The sequence below is a fragment of the Sorex araneus genome, chromosome 2 (genome assembly GCF_027595985.1).
Source record: "Sorex araneus isolate mSorAra2 chromosome 2, mSorAra2.pri, whole genome shotgun sequence".
Taxonomy (NCBI): domain Eukaryota; kingdom Metazoa; phylum Chordata; class Mammalia; order Eulipotyphla; family Soricidae; genus Sorex; species Sorex araneus.
The window spans coordinates 329,512,686-329,533,088 of record NC_073303.1 but is presented as its reverse complement, the minus strand read 5'-3'; the positions used below and the strand labels follow the sequence as shown (position 1 = coordinate 329,533,088).

At 42.7% G+C, this 20,403-nt stretch overlaps 1 protein-coding gene across 13 annotated transcripts in view; it reads right to left on the bottom strand.

Annotated features, from left to right (window-relative positions):
• The window catches only part of DLGAP1 (DLG associated protein 1), a 938,748-nt gene that overhangs the window by 136,384 nt on the left and 781,961 nt on the right, over window positions 1–20,403 (bottom strand). For 7 of the 13 annotated variants that reach the window (XM_055129437.1, XM_004605986.2, XM_055129438.1 and 4 more), the window contains one exon: window positions 2,942–2,971. The exons of the other annotated variants lie outside the window; for them this stretch is intronic. In XM_055129437.1, coding sequence (XP_054985412.1) covers window positions 2,942–2,971 — 30 coding nt within the window. The remainder of the gene's footprint in view (window positions 1–2,941; window positions 2,972–20,403) is intronic. 13 annotated transcript variants of the gene reach the window in all.

Here is a 20,403-nt window from a genome sequence, read left to right as displayed (position 1 = left end):
GAAGAGTCTGTCATAAAATGATTGCCTTCTATCTCTCTCCGTTGCTCCAATTTTCTATACTTCCCCCCAATTTGCTGTCTGGATGTTTCTCTCTCACCTCAATTTTCTGAGGAACTGGGGTTATTAATCTAAAATTAAACCAGTTATTTAATTTTCATCAGTGTTACCAGTAAAACTTTGCAATGATCTCTTTCAAGCTAAATGTTTTCTTTTTTTTTTTTGCTCAGATATCTTTCTTCATTGCAAAATGATGAAAGCTTTGATGTGCTTTAAGTATCAATTGAATTCTTTCGAAGGACATTCCACTTTTAATGTTACCATGAATGTGACATAAATGACTTCTGAAAAAAAATTCTGCTGATTGAAAAGCTTACGTGAAACTGCAAAATGCTTCAGAAAAAGGTTAGGAACTAAATGCAGGACAGAAATACTTGGTAGCAAACGGAATCTTTGTTGATCTTCTCTTAAGAATTCAATTGCTTTTCCTTGAAAAGAAGACAAAAGAGAAAGAGAGCCTACCTACACCACTCCCGCTACTTTCAGAGCTCTGGGACACCCCCCAAAAGACATTTATTGTCAAAGAGCAGGATTTCACTGAATCCCCTTCCATACTTTGCATATTCTTTGATAAGCTGTATGAAACTGCCTAGAATTCATCCCCAGATGGAAAATAGCAAGGACAGAAATATTAGCTGAGCATTCAAGAGGACACCCACCTGAGGCTTGATTTTGAATGAAGAGCGAGTGTCAGACACACATTGCATTGAGCATGCTGGTCAAACCCTTCACATTCCAGATGCACAAGAATGCAGGCACACACCCCGCCCCACCTCTGCACCCCAAACGGCTCCCTGCACGCACAAGTCTTAACAACAGTTACAACAAAGCATGCTCCCAAGCCTTGAAGCATTAACAGTCACAGCCTTGGCCTATAAACTGTCAGAAGATGCTGACGCGGCAGTGAAAGTGGGCCTGACCTCGGGTCCCCACGGCGACTCCAGAACACTTCCTAGGAGTCGCAGTGATGGAAGGAAATCAGCCTCCTCTTCCCACCCCACCCCTCCCCCGCTGTCAGTCTGCTTCCTGCCCTCTGTTCCTCGCTCCAACCTTTAGAGCCGAAAGCTCTGCTGCTCAGTGGTGACCCCTAGTGAGCTGGTTTAGACTGTCCTTTTTCCTGGCTTCCAAATCTTTTCGTTTCATTTCCCCCCTCCTTTTTGTTGTGAGTGAAGGCTGTGTGTGTGCGTGTGTAAGTCAGGCAGGCAACTTAAAGCTCTGACTTCAAAGTCAGTCCCTGATAAAAGACTGGAACAGCTCAGGGTCGGCCAACCGTTATCTGGAATTCTATAGATAATTAACTAAAACTCAGCGCTCATTTGTTGGCTGGGAGTTTCAGCAGCCAAGGTCATTCTCAGGTCCGGCTTGGTTTCGTTGCCCTGTCTCTGCTGTTTTGTTAAGTGGGAGAAGTTTGAATCGTCCCCATAGAATTCCATTTGACCCTGTAGGAGAGCGTGAGTTTTGTAGAATGCACGCTGCCTGCATTTCCTGCTCCTTCCTTTAGAATAGCAGCATGCTGGCTGTAAGGAACGTCAGAAATCTTGCCGGTTTTACTTTGTTTTGTAAGATGTGTGGACTCAATCCAGAAAGGAGACAGAGGTGTCCCCTGCCCCTTGGAGCTGGTGCTTCCAAATCACTATACATTTGTCTCCCTGTCTTCCAGATGCTGCGCGTCCAGTCCCTCTGCTGATGTCCAGCACATGGCCTCCGCTCTCCAGTCCCTGGTGTTTGCTCACCTCCCACCTCCATGCAGCGCCCCTCCACCAAGCCGCAGACCCCTTTAAGCTTGACACTCACCTTAACGCCACCACCTCTTCCAAGGAGCAACTCTGGAAAGAGGGGATGGAGAAACCTCCCAAGCCTGAGACGAGAACAGACACTTCCCGCTCAAACAGACAGAAACTTACAAAACCACACATTCTGTGCCTTTGAATTATTTGCACCTCTGAAGGAAACAAGATACTTTTTTTTTAAAAGTTTTTGGGTCATACCTGGAGATGCCCAGGGGTTACTCCTGGCTCTGCATCCAGGAATCGCTCCCAGCAGCACTTAGGGGGACTATATCAGATGACAGGGATTGAACCCAGGTCAGGTGCAGGTAAGTGACTTAAGCACTGTACTATCGCTACAGCTTCACAAGATCAATTTTATACCAATTACCAATGAATCACTTTGCATAATAAATTTAAAAAATTTTTAAAACAATTTTTTCTTGGGGATCTCTCAAAAAATGTTTTTTTTTCTCTCTTACTGATTCTTCTTTTCAAATTTTTCTTTTCTTTTCAGTTTTGCTCAACTCAAGGGAACAGCCACACAGAAATATGGATGCCACAAAAGGAAGCTGGTGGTTGCAATTCCTCTGGGTGGTACCTAAATTGCCTAGGAAAAATGGCATTTGAGATTGATAAATGCCTTACTCACTTACTTTTCTCACCATGAAGCTTTAATGACTCCATGCTGATATACTTTCTGGGCAAATGTGTCTTCTATCATTGGATTAAGACACCAAAATACTTCAGAGAAGGATTTTCTCTCAATAGAGAGTAGGGGAAGTGGGGAGAGGGTCCCCAAAAGGCTCAATGTTCAGTCTGAACAAAGGATCTACAAAGAGTATGAGACCCGCGGCTGTCCTATCAGGAAACAGACACAACACGTTTTCTCCTAAATGCTGCCCTTTGTAGGGGGTCAGGGTTAAGGCCACGTAAGGAGCACCAAGAGACTTGGTTCATAAAATGACAAAAATGAGGAGAAACACAGATGGAATGGTGTCAGCTGGCAATCAGAACATGGCGTCAAACACCACTGCCACAGAAGCTTTCTAGCTGCAAAGCCACGCTATGCAACCTTTAAGCAGAGACATCATTGACTTTGCGCTGTCAGAACGTACCTTCCACTGCAGAACTCAGTTTTATGACACCTTGAATAAAAACAAAAAGTGGCAGTTATATGAAGGCCCCACGGTACTTTTCCCAGTCTTCTCATGATGCACACAATCTTCAGATTGGGATTTAAGGGAGTAGGTAGGAGAGGGGGCTGGGAGCCTCAGAGTATAACTAAAATATATATCAACTTCAAAAGAGGAAAAAAAGAAATTGATTTTCGAATTTGGGGACACACTTGGGTTTCCTGAGGCTCATTGTTTGGGGATCACTCCCAGCAGTGTTTGGGATACCATGAGGTGCCAGGAAAAAAGCCAGGGGCTCTCACATGCAAAACATGCATCCCCGCCCTTTGAACTCTGCCTGGCGCTAAATAATTTCCAGTCCTTAATTAGAGATTATGAATGTTTTCATCCCCCCTCCCCTTCACTTCAAACCATTCTGAGAGTGATTCCCTGCAATGAGGGGTCTTGGCTGGGTGATGAAACAAAGGTCAACTCTAAGTGATTGTTTCTGTAGATAAATTGCACTGGAGCACAGATTAGGAAAAATTCATTCAACATGGCGTTGGTTTCTAGAACTCTTTATTTAATACTATGCATGGAGATGTTTTCACACATGTTGGGACAGAAACCATCAGGTTGGGATAATGCCCAAAGGCCTGGAGACCCACGTTTCATTCTCACACACCACATGGGCTCCTGAGCACAGCTGGGATGTCTTCTTCCTTCCGCCCCCAAGAAGGAAAGAAACAACAACATCAAAACTAGCCACCACCGCCACCTACAAACCCATGGTTTGATCTAGCAATTTCTTTCACTAAGGGTTTAGCTGAAGAAGTCTAATTGCTCCTGAAGTATCCAGATATTTCTCCTGATTTGGTGATTATGCCTGGTTCCATGAATTTAAAGGTGAAAATGCTAAACTAAAAGAAATCACACCCATTCCAATAGTTTATTTAAAAAGCATTTGTTTTGAAGTCAGAATTCTTTATAAATAACACTCCCCAAATTCTATGTTTGCAGAAGATAGCCATGTTACTAGAGGATGAACAAAAATGTTTACAGTATTTCAAACTGGAAGGATCTCAAATTTAAAATAGAAACAAATTCTTTTTACATGGTTCTCCAAATTGGTATCAGCATGAACACGCATGATCTGAACAGGTCTTGTTCATAAGGAGACAAATAGGCTCTCCAGGATAACTTGCTAACGAACCTGTTACCAAATTTGTTTTTCTTGCAGAAATAGTAGTGTCTGGTGAGATTAATGAAAGGTTTTAAGGAAAACAGCGTGCATATACTGCAAGTGTGTTTACTGTAAATTTCACGGAAACAAAATGTAAATAATAATAAAATATATAGTATTCTAAGTTTCACATAGCTGGTTCATTTTCACAAAATGCTTTGAAAATATTATTTTGGCCAAACTCTTGTATCCACAGGCAGCAATTTAACATGATTGGATTAAAATCTTGCATTAAATTGAGCCCTAATATGCTTTTTCTTTCCAATATATTTATCATTAGTACGTCTTTTATCTCATCTACTGTTAAATGATTTTTTCACTTTTACATAATTTATTTTCAATAAGTTAGAACTGCTTTCAGCTTCACTACTATGTAAATACACCACGCTCTATTTCAGACTAATAGCTTGCCGTTACTGAGCATAGAACTGTGAAGAGATGGTTGATAGCAATATTTTTATGTAATACTCCTATCATGTAAATACAGTGAATAGAAATAAACTTAAGAGCACAGGTAGCAAAGTATGGTCAAACGATTGTGGAGTAGAATCTTTTTGGTATTTATTGTTCGGTTGTTAACATAATTTCATTGCAATCTCTTACATTTAATTTACACTAATGTCTGTGTTAATAATGTGCTCACAGAAGTCCTGAAAATGTAACTCTTGGCTCATGAAAACAGATATAAATGTATTAAGTAACAAGTTTAGAACAATAACTGACATTTGTTTCCACTTAGGACTATGGGAAGAAAACCTTGACCTTCAGAATACTTTCTGAAATATTCTGAATTTCTTCTGAAATATTCTGAATACTTTCTGAAATATTTACTATTTTCCCCAATTTGATAATTATGCCCCGTTCAGTGAATTTATAGGTAAAAATGCTAAACTAAGAGAAATTACACCTATTCCAATAGTTTAATTTAAAAAGCATTTGTTTTGAAGTCACACATCAAATGTGAGTATACTTAGTATCCAAATGTGAGTATACTTAGTATCCATGATTATTTCATCAGTCATTTAAAAACTGTCATACATAAGCTATACATAGAGCACCTTGGAAGTAACAGTCATTGACAATTAATAAGAGCATAATCTCAGTGGCTCTGACATTCTTTTGGTCAGGCAACTATGCCAAGAGGTATGAGTCTCTGACTTATTAAGCAACATCTATCTTTTAAAAATCTATAGAATAGAGAGGGGATGGATTATGATACTGATTTATTTTTACAGTCATGTTTATTTTTGTGTATAACCATAGTTCTAATTGTTGTCAAAGGAACATGCTCCCTAATCAATCAATTGAAAGAAACAGCGTTTCTATAAGCAAAACAGAAGCATCTAAGGAAATTCTTTTTTTTTTTTTTTTTTTGCTTTTTTGGTCACACCTGGCGATGCACAGGGGGTTACTCCTGGCTCTGCACTCAGGAATTACCCCTTGGCAGTGCTCAGGGGACCATATGGGATGCTGAGAATTGAACCAGGGTCAGCCGAGTGCAAGGCAAATGCCCTACCCGCTGTGCTATTTCCCCAGCCCCTCAGGAAATTCTTATGGGAGATGTGGGAGGGGATGGATCAGAGCCCAGTAATGCAACTTTGAGTAAGGACAGAAAGAAGAACAAAAGTATGATTTTGGAACTCTAATTATAAATATTTTAATTAAAATGAGTAATTCACTAGTTTCATATGAACGCTCTAATTTCTTGGGGCTCCCAATCAACTTTTCCATACAGTAAGCTAGGTCTTTATAATGCAAAGAAACTGGTATGGTGAAAATTTACAATTAGCTAATTAGTTAAATCTTAGCTAGATAATAACTAACAACAATATTATACAAAACACAAGGGAGAGACTTATCTTAATCTTAAAATGTGATAGCAAAATAATTTGAACATTTACAAAGTGATTGATGTTGAAGCCAAAAAGCTGCACATAATAATGCTGACTTCCAGGACACACATCAGACGTTATCGGGTGAATGGCTGACATTGACATTGCCTGTGATTCTGGGAAAGCCATAGCATATACACGTATGTATATACACACACAGTGACCCTACCTCCTCTATCCCCGTTTAATTCTTCAGAATCTAGAAAAATGATTAATAATTAAATAGAAAGAGAGACTGGAATAAGAAAACCAGTTGTTCTTCCTTCAGCTTGATATCCTTAACATAGCAAAATTTCTAATATTGCAGGAGATTCATGCAGAAAAGGCCCATTTTCTTCTAGCAAGTCAAAGCCAAGCACTCATCAGGGATACTTTCTGCCATGTTCCTCTATTAAAAAAAGTTATTCTACCATCTTTCTCTTTACTTACAATTTATTTTAAGTGATATAATTCTTAGGAGAAAGGGCAAGGTTAAAATAATTCATGCCACGGTTTGAACAAATGAACAACTCGGGCTCATTAAAGGTCTCCAGGGATATCTTATTGTTGAAATGCCCATAAAGTTTAATCCTAGCCAAGAAGGCTCTTGAAGGATTGGTCTCTTGAAGATATTCAGAATAGGCCTCCCCAGGACATGAGAGTCACTTTAGCATGTGGATTCCTTTGAACCGAGGTCAACTGAGTTCCTGCAGTCTCAACAAAAACGTTTACAATATCAGGGATCCTACACAGAACTAGGGCTCTTAGCAGAAATGTCCTTCTAAGCAAACACCTTATCAAAGAACCTCTTCTCTTTGTCAGATGAGTTCTTGTCCCATGCTCCCTTCCTCTCTATTTGTAGCTTCAAGCCCCTGACCCATTTCCCAGATCAGAATATCTACCCCCATAGTGCCAAATGGGTTTGGAAAACTGATTTTGAAAAATGAGATTCCCTGTACTACTTAATTAAATGTGATCCTCCCTCCCCCCATTGTCTGATGTACTTTTCTGTTTGTTTTTGGGTCACACCGACAATGCCCAGGGGTTACTCCTGGCTCTGCACTCAGGAATTGCTCCTGGCAGTGTTTGGGAGAACATATGGGATGCCAGGGACTGAATCCATGTTGGCCAGAGGCAAGGCAAATGTCCTACTTGCTGTACTATTGCTCCAGCCCTTCTGTCTGATGGGCTTTTGATTACTCAGTCAGTTGAAGAAGAAACTAGAGGGTGGGAAGATATTTCATCTCCTCATTATATGGTATATTTCTGGCAGCTTTGCTATTCCTTCAATTTCCTTTCACATGACTTGCTGCCTTATTCAAAAGGCCTCAGTGATTTCTGTCTTGGAATTTTGCAACGTTAATTCCTTTCTGCCTCCTAATTGGTCCGGCTTGAGGGTTCACTAGCTAGCAAGATCTTGCTATGACCTGCTTTTTACTCCTATCAAATATCATTTCCCAGAGAGTTCATCCTTGATTACTATTCAATCATGTGTTGCTGGATGTGATGCATTTTGAGAAATGTGCTATTAGGGAATTTCATGATCTTGCAAATATCATGGACTGGAGCGATAGCACAACGGGTAAGGCGTTTGCAAGGCGGCCGACCCGGGTTCGATTCTTCTGTCCCTCTTGGAGAGCCCGGCAAGCTACCGAGAATATCCCACCTGCATGGCAGAGCCTGGTAAGCTACCCATGGCGTATTTGATATGCCAAAAGCAGTAACAAGTCTCACAATGGAGACATTACTTGTGCCCACTAGACAAATCGATAAACAATGGGATGACAGTGCTACAGTGCTACAGTGCAAATATCATAGAGTGTACTTAGACAAGCCTAGATGGCAGAGCGACCCCACCAGGGCGATGTTGATATTGTCTACTGAGAACCTGATGCATATGCAGCCGGTCATTGATGAAAACTTTAAGGGAAAGTTACTACAACCAGAAAAAAAAAAGATAATATTCTAACCCAAGTCTCCTTTTACATTTTACAGTAGTACCTACCACTGCTTGAAGTCATCTCATTCATTTATGATTAGGTTACTTGTTCAAATCATTCTCTCTCATTAAAATATATACAGAATAAGAGCAGGGACCTTACCTGATTCATTCTTGTTATTGTCTTGGCTAGAATAGTACCTGGCATAGGGTTATACACAATATTTATTAAATGAATAAGTGGTCATCCCTAAGTTTTTCCAAAAGTCCTAAGAGAGGATTTAAAAAATCAACTCCAGCAAATGTAATTCAAATAAGTTGTCATTTTTGGTGGGTGTATTTGTGTGTGTGGAGGGGTTGGAAGGTTTGATGTGGTGGTTTGGGCCACATATCACTGCAGGGAGATTCTTCCTGCTTTGTGTTTAGAGGCTAACCCTGATGATACTTGGTGACTATTCGGTACCAGGGGTAGAACCAGGGTTGACTACTTGCAAGGTAAGCACCTTAACCCCTATATTATCATGCTGGCTTCTCAAACATGTTGTTTTAACTATATCTTATTGAGCAGAGTTCTCAGATTTTACTTACACTGACCACTTTTGTTTCCACTCAGAGACTGGTTTTCATTGAGGTTAGTGAACATTGACATCTGAAGTGAATATATACCTATTACAGTTGACATTTAAGTTTTAGAATTACAACGTTAAAAATGTCCAAAAGAAAAATGTTTATCAACTCTTGAAGACAAGATTATATCCTAAATAGACATCAATAAATATTTGCTAATTATATATTCAAGTATCACTAGAAACTGCACTTCTCTTTTCTCTACTAGCATCATTCGAGGTCAAATTTTCATAGCAGTGTTCACACGGATTTGTATGATAAGATCCAGATAGAGAAAGAGGAACTAAGAAAGAACGATTCAGTTCTTAACATTCTCTTTCTAGTGCATTCTCATATTTCAGCTGGAGAGATCTCAACAAAAGGCACATTTAGTTATGTGATATCCCACACCCCTTCAAAATTCACAAATGGCTTTTCATTATTCTTCAGTGAAGATTTAACATGATTTGTAAAGCCCTCATGATGATGATGTCACCCATGGCAGCTTTTAAAATGGCCATAATTTCTTCCATACATATCGTAGAAAGGAGATGGCTATTACTCCTCTTTTTGGGGATGAGGGGGTCAAACTTGGTGTAGTAAGGGATCACTCCTGACAGGCTCTGGGGACTATATGGAAGGCCAGGAATCGAACCTGGGTTGACTGTGTGCAAGACAACCACCCTACCTGCTATACTATCCTTGGGCCCATAGACCCCCTCTTGTTGACCTTAACGAACTCTATTACTGCTTGCAGTTTTACAAAACAGTGGAGGTGATGCACTCCCAGTGTTTGTACCCAGACCTCAGCAGATGGGCAGCTTCTTCCTATCTCTGGGAGTGCTGCATCTGGAACCTGGAGATAACTGATGGCTAGATCATCTGTAAACTCAAACTATACTAGCATCTGGTCTGGACTTCAATCCTGGACAGAGGAAAGAGGCTAGGAGGCTTTGACGAAATTTGGTGACACTTTGGAGAACACCGAAAAAATGTATTTGGGGATTGGAAGAAAAGTCACTCTTTTGTGTATTGGCAGAACATTTGGCAAACTTTCACCTGTAGTCACCTTAAAAAAAAGGTTTACCCAGCAAATTTATAGTTTTACTAAGGCGATTTAATGACAGAATGTTTAAAGTACTAGTTAATTTTTCAAAATAGTTGCAATGGAAAATATGTATTTTAAAAGGAAATGTTTTATTTTCCAGTACAATCTAAAGAAAATATTGAGCTAGTAAAGAGAGTACTGAGCTAGTATTTGTGGTTTGAAAAAATGATGAAAGGGCTTCACATTTCTAGTCTTTCAAAGACAAAAGGCACACATGGTGCCGATTATCTCAAGGGGGTGGTTATAAGAACTGCCCTTCCCCCCTCTTTTGATTTTTGTTTGTTTTAGGGCCACACCCAGCCCTACTCAGGGATCACTCCTAGACATGCTTAGGGGACCATTTGGGATGCCAGCCGTTGAACCTGGGTTGGCCACATGCAAGACAAAAACACCCTACCCACTGTACTATGTGGCCTCTCCCCGCCTTACTTTTTGTTGACTTCAGCAAGATCTAAGTATGTGCTCTTTGGGTTATAAAGAGACAAAAAGACTTCTATGAATCCCAAGGATATTGTTCCCCAGCACCTTGACTCTAAACCCAAGTCAAAGGAGGATCTGTCTTGAGAATATGGATCTATGATCCCTAAAGGAATGTAATCAGAGCCACAAGAAGTACACAAGGATTTTAAAAGAAGTAAGTTACATTGTTGTGAAAACTGAGCTAAGACATTATAACCAAGAGTTTGGATATTGGTGACAAAAATTGCAAAGAGGGGCCAAAGAGACAGTTCAGGGGTTAAAAGACTTGCCTGGCATATGTCAGTCCCAGCTGGATTCCTGATACCAGATATGGACCCCCAGCACCGCCAGGAGTGATCCCTGAGCACAGAGTGAAGAGTAAGCCTCGAGTAGAGCTGGGTGTGTCCCAAATAGAAAAAAAAAACAAACGAACAAAACAATCCTACTCCTTCCAAAAAAAAAAGTTCTTTTGAAATAAATTGCCCTTGAGAAAAATGTCAAAGCTTCATTAAAGCGTGAACTTTATTGAGATGGTAACTTAGACCTCCAACTTGAATGAGATGGGATTCAGGAAGGCTTCTGAAAGACCAAGTATAATTTACTGCAGAGAGAAATGTAAATAAATCTGTGTTCAGAAAAGCAACCACATTTGACTAAAGGTGGTTTTATATTATTTGAATTTGTCCTTATTGTAGTCTCCGTCATTGTTCCCTGATCTGCGCCTGATTGATCAGTAGAATATGATATTCTTGTCACTATCTGGGAACAGTTCTTGAGACTTCCTATCTCTTCCTATCTTCTGGCTGTCTCTGGAATCCCTGAGCTTCCATTTCTAGGAGTGGTAGGGGTGGTCAGGCCACACCCTGCAGTTCTGATGGGGTGTTTCTGTTTGCATTCATGCAGCTGACTCCTGGCATGCTTGACTGGTGCTGTTGGCCGGGTATGTGATGCCAGGGATTGAACCAGGGTCTGCTGCACGCTCGGAATATGTCTTACCTCCTGTGCTATTTCTCTGATCCCTAATGCAAGTCTTGAAGCTTCAGAGCTGGAGCTGTCAGCTTGGGAACTGTGTTGACAATCTCAACTGAGCCATCCTCTCGGCCATGGAAAGAGAAGGGCAGTATTCCCTGCCTTGTTCAAGATTGGTCTTTCCAAAACATGTCACTGTAAGTGGATGATTTTGGGCTCAGGCTAATTGGGGCCCGGCAGGCACACGAGAAACATTTACTGCTCACTTAATTATTTAGGACAATAAAAATTGGGGGTCTTTATCTAGAATTAGGGTTGTTATAGAAATGACCTTTCTATTTAGTAAGGCCAACCTATCTACATAGTAAGGCAAACAACTAATGAATGACATTTGGTCTTTATCACAGGCTTCACCCTTTCCTGGACCAATGAGCTCTTTCTCCTGTAAGCTCTGGCTCTGTTCTACTCCTTATCCCAAGATAATATTCACCCCCCAGCTACTTCCTCCCCACACCCACCCCTCTCCCAACACATACTTTTTTTTTTTTTTTTTGCTTTTTTTGGGTCACACCTGGCGATGCACAGGGGTTACTCCTGGCTTTGCACTCAGGAATTACCCCTGGCGGTGCTCAGGGGACCATATGGGATGCTGGGATTCGAACCCGGGCCGGCCGGGTGCAAGGCAAACGCCCTACCCGCTGTGCTATTGCCCCAGCCCCATCAACACATACACTTTGAGTCACTGTCTTTGGAACCTACATCCTGGTAGATTCCCTATTATCTATGTCCTTAAATTTGTTTTTCTCCTACTAATCTATTTGATAGCACAGCGGGTAGGGCGTTTGCCTCGTACACGGCTGACCTGGGTTCGATTCCTCTGTCCCTCTTGGAGAGCCCGGCAAGCTACTGAGAGTATCCTGCCCACATGCCAGAGCCTGGCAAGCTACCTGTGGCATATTTGATATGCCAAAAATAGTAACAAGAAGTCTCACAATGGAGACGTTACTGGTGCTCGCTCAAGCAAATCAATGAACAATGGGATGACAGTGCTACAGTGCTATTTAATCTATTTGATGTTAATTTGTTTGCTTGACAGGCCTGAAAGGAACTGAGAGGGGAGTTGTTTCTTTCCTCCCAGACTAAACCAAGGTGTCAGCATGTGAATGTTGCCAGCCTGGATTCCCTAATAATGCCAATCTTCAACTGAATATGGGATGGAAGAATCACCCATCTAAACCCCACAGATATTTGATACCCATAAAATCACAGAGCATAATGCTGTTGGGACAGTCTCGCAAGCTACCCAGGGTGTATCCATATGCCAAAGCCAGTACCCAGATGAATCTCATTTCCCTGACCCTGAAAGAGCCTCCAACGTGGCATCGTTGGGAAGGCCGAGAAGAGAGAGGCTTCTAAAATCTCAGGGATAGGACGAATGGAGAGGTTACTGAGACCGCTCGAACAACTCTTATCAACGGGATTTCGTGGTTGTGATCGTGTTCTTGATAAAGCTGTAATTTTTCTAGCTACTGTGCTTTGGAGTAATAGGTTATGCGGCAACAGGTAACAGGAATGGAAACGTCAACATTCTCTGTGCCTAGCCCCTCAGCTCTCCACACTCAACCTCACCAAGCTGTCAGTTTTTTAATTAACATGCTCCTCTCGCACCTTTCTTGATCCTTCAGCATTTGCTTATGAGGATTTTTCCTAAGGAAATTCTTCTTGTCCCTCTGGTTTCTTTGTTACATGACGTAACAAAGAAATTGAAATAATTCTCCCATCTGATCTTCCTTTTTTTCAAGTAGTGGTCTTTGATTATTTCGTTAATGGCTATCTCCACCTTTAGCTGGAAATCTTGATAATAGAGAGCAAGACTCCCTTTGATCACCACTGAATTCCAGCTTGGCAGTGTGTCTGGACATAGTAAATGCTGAGTAAATATTTGTCGAGTAGATGAGTGAAATATTTGATGCAGCTGATAAGGATTCCCTTCTTACTATGACCTTTAATAACTCTGCCACTACCTTTTTTTTTTTTCTTTTTGGGTCACACCTGGCAACGCACAGGGGTTACTCCTGGCTCTGCACTCAGGAATTACTCCGGATGGAGGTGCTCAGGGGACTGTATGGGATGCTGGGAATCGAACCCAGGTCGGCCTCATGCAAGGCAAATGCCCTACCCGCTGTGCTCCAGCCCCCTCTGCCACTACCTTTAATAACTCTCACACACTGGAAACATTTGGATTCAAAACCATCATAACTGAGAAAAGGCAAAGCGACTTGATGCAAGGCCACTGCTCCAGTCTTGCTCTTGTCTGTGGAGGCAGCTCAGCACAATTCAGTTGCTGAAACTCTTTTTTCCAAGCCCTTGTGCAGGTGAGGACAGGACGCAGAGTGTTGCTTCTGGGCATGTGTGGGCACAGGAGCGCAGAGAGAAAAAACAATCAGTGCCTGCTCACTCTTGCGTACTTGTTGGCGGATGTAAGTTGAAAAAGGAACTTTCCTAAGAATCTCAAGAAAGATGTGGGGCTCAGAATTAAAAATTCTCCCTGTATTGATTACCCCCTCCTCTAATCTCTCTCTCTCTCTCTCTCTCTCTCTCTCCACAGTGCCAGGGATCAAACCTAGGGCCTCATACATGCAAGGCAGATGCTCTACCCCTGATTTTAAGTTATCTTAAAGTTTAAATTTAGAAATACATCTTTGCTAGCTTTTATATCTTACTCTTCTAACTAAAATTGGAGGAAATAAATGCTACATATATGAGTGCTGATATCTCGAGAAAGATTCCATTTTCTTTCATATGCAAGCTTTATTGCAATTTTTATTTCTGTTTTGGGCACCATACCCGGTGGTGTTCCCTGCCCAATGCTTGGGGTTCACTCCCAGAGGCGCTTGAGGGATCATGTGGTACTGGGTATCAAGCCAGGGTGCTAGCATGCAAAGCACAAGGTCTCCCCAGCCTCCCTCCCCCAATTTTTCCATAATCCCTAATTTGGGTTCTACTGTTCTTTTTTTTTTTTTAAATTCACTTTCCTATAGATATGGAGATATTTGGAAATAGTTTTTCTTAAAAATTTTTCTTATTGGGTCTGGAGAGATAGCACAGGGGTTAAGGAACTTACCTTGCATGTGGGGCTGACCTGAGTTCAATTCTTGGCACTGTATACGGTCCCCTGGCTCAGAGCTAGGAGTGGTTCTTGAACACTGCCCAAAGTGGCATAAGCCACCCTTCCTTCCTTCCTTCCTTCCTTCCTTCCTTCCTTCCTTCCTTCCTTCCTTCCTTCCTTCCTTCCTTCCTTCCTTCCTTCCTTCCTTCCTTCCTTCCTTCCTCCCTCCCTCCCTCCCTCCCTCCCTCCCTCCCTCCCTCCCTTCCTTCCTCCCTCCCTCCCTCCCTCCCTTGTGCTTGGTTTAGGGAACTGGAGCTTGAGAGGTTAAACCCAGGGTCCTCCCTCTACATTCTTTATATTTTCCCTTCCAATGTGCCTTCAGGGGTGTTCAGGGGGTGCTGGGGGCCACTCCTGACTGCTCCCATTTACTGGGCTGGCAATTCAGTGCTATAGCCCGAGGATTTGGTGCTGCTCGGGCCCTGGGAGATGGACCAGTGCGGGGTGGGACCAGGCCCTGTGACTGACCCCTGTGTCATCCCCTCCACCTTCTCCTCTATTTCTTAATTAGTTTTGATATTTTTGCTGTGAGTGGAATAAACTCAGGTCGCTGTAAATGTTCTACTATCCTGCTCATTTCCATTTAATATTTTAAATAGTATTTCCCTGGGCCCCATTATTTTTCTCTTCACAACATTCTACAAACCATCAGTCCACAGGACTTGATGTGTGGGTTTAGCAGGGCTCCAGTTAGAGAGGAAGATCTCCACAGACCTCTGCTGTCTGTCTTTTAAGAGAACCCCCTGAGAGAGTGTCTGGGCTGCTTGTAGATGGACATACACGATACCACTTTCAGGAGCTCTCACACCCCGGGACTTTGCCCAGTTCCATTTCTTGGCTTCACCCTCCCTCCCTGAATGTACAATACCGCACTTGTCCCTTTTGAACATGGAACAGATTAAAGAGCCGGGCAAGAGGCAGATGTAGGCACACCTTTGATCTCTCATCCTTGGGGGTTAAGGGAGGGCAGACACCTGGCGGCTGCAGCACTGGAAACAAAACACAGGCCCAGACTGGAATTACCTTAAAGGGGGCCCAGCTCGAGCTACGGCGGCAGCTGGATGACTGAACGGACGCGGAGGGAGGAGCGCCCGGGGATGGGATGAGTAGAGCACCGGGGAGCAGCGCCGGGGGGAAGGGATGGGCTGAGCACCGGGGGCGGGAGGGGGGCGGAGGAGCGCCTGGGGCTGGGCTGGGCTGAGCACGGGGGGAGGAGCGTCCGGCGGAGGGGAAGGGCAGAGCACGGGGAGGAGCGCCCGGCGATGGGCAGAGCACGGTGGGAGGAGCCCGGCGGAGGCGCAGAGGATGCAACAGAGTGCGGACAATAAGATTCGGACTCTCAAGAGATTGGCTCCCCAGCGACTGATTAAGGCAGCACACAGGGAAGGACAGACGATTGTACTGAGAAAGGGATCGTTTCCCCCCAAATATTGCGAAACTATTTAGGAAGCTTTCAGAGAAAGGAATTTACAACTTGTCTCTAGCAGAGGTCTGTGACTCTGAGGGCTTTCCCCTTTGCCCTCGGAGGCTGCGGCTGGCAGAGCTGGAGCGTTCCTCTGGCTTTTGCTGGGACTGCAGTGCCCCCTCGTGCCCGCAGGCTGCATTACACCACCACAGAGACCCATTCTTATGCATTCTTCTTGCCATCATGTGCGTTCTTATTGGCATTTTTATGCCAACGAAGCTGTACAAAGCGGCAGATTCCAGTATTCTCTGGGCTATGTAATTTAAGTCTCAAATATAGATGCGGTTTGACATGTCATGAAATGAAGTGTATGCGTGTGTGTGTGTGTGTGTGTGTGTGTGTGTGTGTGTGTGTGTGTGTGTGTGTGTGTAGTGCTGGAGGGTTGGAACCAGGGTCTCACATGTCTGAGATACGTATGTGCTCTAATGTTGAGCCACATACCCAACCCATGAAATAATCGTTTGAAATCAAGAATCCTTTGCACCCTCAGTGGGATTTCCTGAGACTTTCAAGTAGTTCATAAATCGATCAGATGCGAAGGTGCCAGTTTTTAGTATACAAATGGTTAGGTGAGTGGCTAAAACTCAACTCTCCTTATGTTACTTATTTGGGGGAGCTGAGCCACATGGTCAGTGCCCAGGAGAGCATATGTGGTGCAAGGCAAGTGCCTTAATGCCTGCACCAGCTCTCTGAAACCCAGGTTTGATCTCTGACTCCACATGGTGCCCTGAGCACTGCCAGCAGCAACTTCTCCCACCCTGCTGAAAGGAGCCCCCCAAGTACTGCCAGACAAAACAAAACAAAAGGGAGAAAAGAAAACAAAGCAAGAGAATAGAGTGTCACCCTTGCTCCATCCCTGCAGACCCTGAGCTGACCAACCTTTTTTTTTCTTTTTATGGGCCACACCCAGCGATGCACAGGGTTACTCCTGGCTCTGCACTCAGGAATTACTCCCGGCGGTGCTCGGGGAACCATATGGGATGCTGGGAATCAAACCCGGGTCGGCCATGTGCAAGGCAAATGCCCTATCCACTGAGCTATCGCTCCAAGCCCCTGACCGACCTTTAAGGTGAGGATCAAGGGCAGTCTTCTGTGGCCCTGGTTCCTGTGGAGGGATTGACCACAGGCTCAGAAACTGATTTTTCAGCTGAAGGCATTTGAGAATAGACTCATCCTAGCCCTAAGTCTTTTTTACCTCAATGTCGACAACCCTCTCTGGAGGCCTTTAGCCACTCAGCTGAGTCCTGGCGTGAGGAGAAAGGTCACATCATGTGCCACCCTCAGGCCCTGAATATCTTGTTTAGAAGTCATGCCTGAGTATCATTTTATCCCTCTCCTTTCCCTGCTAAGGTGGCATATGTAAGCCTCTGCTTCTATCACCTTGTCGCTTATTTTTCTGTGAATTCCCATAGGCACATAATAATAAGCAGCCTTTTCTCTTATAAATTTGTCTTTTGTTAGTATATTTTAATTAATTTTTTTTGTTTGGGGGTCACATCTAATGTGAACTACTCCTAGATTTACACTCAAAGATCACTCCTGGTGGGACTCAGGGGACCATATGGGGTTCGGGGGATTGAACCCAGATTGTGTACAAGGCAAATGTACCCACAATACTATCTATATGACTCCTCTTTGTCATTTTCATTCACAGGCTTCCACGAAGTAACCTAAGAGGGTAGGGAAGAAAGCCTCCCTTCCTTAACACTTTCCAATTTTGGCCAAACACTGGAATCAATTATACTAGAACTTTCTCAGTTCCTTAGCAATAGCTCGGCACCTTGCAAGAGGAAATCTTATTTAAGGAGCTGTGGCAGGGGGTGGTGTGATAGTACATAAGAGGGAGTTTGCCTTGCATGCAGCCAGCCCAGGTCTGATCCCCGCTACCCCCATATAGACTACTAATCGTACTGAGTGCAGAGTGAGCTCTGAACATAGCTGGTTGTAGTCTCCAAACAAAACAAAATGAAACAAGGAGCTGTGGGGAACTAAAGTCCATCAAAAATCAGGAATAGAATGCTCTGTGTAGGGGCCAGAGTGAGATAGGATAGCAGGCAGGGCCCTTACCTTGCATGTGACTGACCCAGGATTGATCCCCGCACCCCATTTGGTTTCCCCCACGCATACCAGAGTGATCCCTGAGTGCAGAGCCAGGAGTAAGCCCTGAGCACCCCTGGGGGTGGCCCACAACAAAGAGTACTTCATGTAATACTTGATGTGTTTTAATATTTGAAGAGCACCTTTGAACAAGGGGTAACAAATAAGTGTTATATAAAAATAAATATTCACTAGGGCCAGGAAGAGAGTTCAAGCACTGCTCACCATTATTAAGGCGCTGAGTTCGACCCATGGCAGTACATTACCTCTCCCTTTACTCCTGCTTGCCCTCATAGCTCCTGAAAATCACTAGAGGTGGGTCCTATAAATAATATTCACTGTGCACCTGGAAGAATGGGATGGGAAGTAAGGTACTTGCTTAGTAATGCAGCCAGTACTAGTTTGAGTCCTTGACACAGCTTATGGTCCCCTGAGCACAGCCAGGGGACACTCCTGAGCACGAAGCTAGGAACCAAAACCAACCAAACAAACATGCTCACTACATTCTACAATGCTAACCTTTATGACAAGATAATGCAAACCAGCTTCTAGGGCTCTAAGCCTTCTAGATATTTTTCTTATTTAGCACCGCTACCTTTCAAATCTTGCATGTATGATGTGGAAGGAGTGAATATTATCAAAGCCAAAAACTTTCATTGTTGGAATAAGATCATCAGAGTGTAAATTATTTTGGCCATTTACTGCCTTTTGAAGAACAGCTGGGAATTGTGTTTTTTAAACATGTGCAAGTCATATTCAGATTTCTGCAAAGTGGAACGGGTGTTTTGCTGAAGAGATAAATGGTGCTAATAACTACAAACAATGGTGCAAAATAATACATCCTCTGGGAGCCTGGAAATATATATCCCTTTGAAAAGTAAATGAGACTTAGGAAATTGGACCCTCTGATGTGATTCAAAAAGCATACACTCATCAATGAGCTGAATGGGACTGGCAGGACACACTTGGTTTCCTGGGAATTCCAGTGCATTCCAAGCAAACCTGGCAGTGGATAACTTCCTGGACAGCTGTTTCTTCCATTTATTCCCCCATTTTTTTTTTTGTGAGCTGTCAGCTGAATCTTTAAATGAATGCAATGCCCACCCTGCAGAAATAATTTCATTTATGGTTTTTCATTTTCATTTGGATATGACTTGCAAAAATGCTGATTGGCATTCTCTAATTCTAAAGCAAAAGTGTAAGAGAATTATTTTCTGTAAGAGTAAACAAGCATATCAAGTATTATTATATGTTTCTGAGTAATTCCTAAGTAATTTCTATATTGATGTTTCTAAACGTTAAGACAATTCTGATTACACCTACTTGTATGAACTTTATCCTGAAATTAATAGTTGACAATTGTCAGGTAAGTAAAATGGTCACTAAAATGGTCACTGGTTGAAAATTTCTTAACATTAATTTTTCAAGCACACTGAGATCAAGCCAGTCTATTCAATTAAAAAATTGGATTTTTTTGGGCGGGGTGTTGGGGGGACCATAAGGGGCACTAGAGATCGAACCTGTGTTGGCTATGTGTAAGGCAAGTGACTTAACCCTATGTTATATCTCCAGTCCTATAAAGGAAAAAGTTCTTAATATCGTTTTTGTTTTATGGGCCACACCTGATGATGCCTAGGGGTTACTCCTGGCTCTACACTCAGGAATCACTCTTGGAAGTGTTCAGGGGATGGTATGCAATGCCAGGGATAAAACCAGGATCAGCTACATGGAAAGCAAGTGTCCTACCCACTATACTATCTCTCCATACCCCAAAGTTCTTGATTATACCTGATTATTTTTCTTTGGGCCACACCCAGTGGTACTGAGGGGTCAGTCCTGGGAGTGCTAAGAGGGCCATATGATTACTATGTCATCAAATCTAAGGTAGAACTGTTATTTTCATAAAGGTAAAAACATACTTTGAACTTGAACTCTGCAGGAGCTAGTTTTCTGAGCCAATAATTCCTCCCACAACATACTCATACATATATGATGGTGTATAATTTGTAAGACAACCTAAGTGAAGGCAATTTTGAAGAAATTATTCCATTAAAAAAAATTCATGGGGCCGGAGCGATAGCACAGCAGGTAGGGCATTTGCTTTGCATGTGGCCAACCCGGGTTCAATATTCGGCATCCCATATGGTCCCCCAAGCACCGCCAGGAGTAATTCCTGAGTGCAGAGCCAGGAGTAACCTCTGAGCATTGCTGGGTGTGATACAAAAAGCAAAATAAAAATAAAAATAAAAATAAATTTGTGTTAAGAAACTAATCATAGATGTTTTTCACTTTGTTCACTTGCAACCTATTCCTAGAAGAGCAAGAATAATCCTTCAGAAACCAAGATCCATTTTCTAAAATCTAGAAATGGCTCCTATTTCACTCAGGAGACCCAATTCTTCTAATTGTTGACAAAGTCCTGCATAATTCATGTTATTTATGAATTATATGTTATTTTTTTCTTTGGAATTGTCTATGAGGTTTATTTTTGTTCAGGGGAAATAAAAGCATCATTATAAAGAGAACTGTGGTCTTCGGAAAT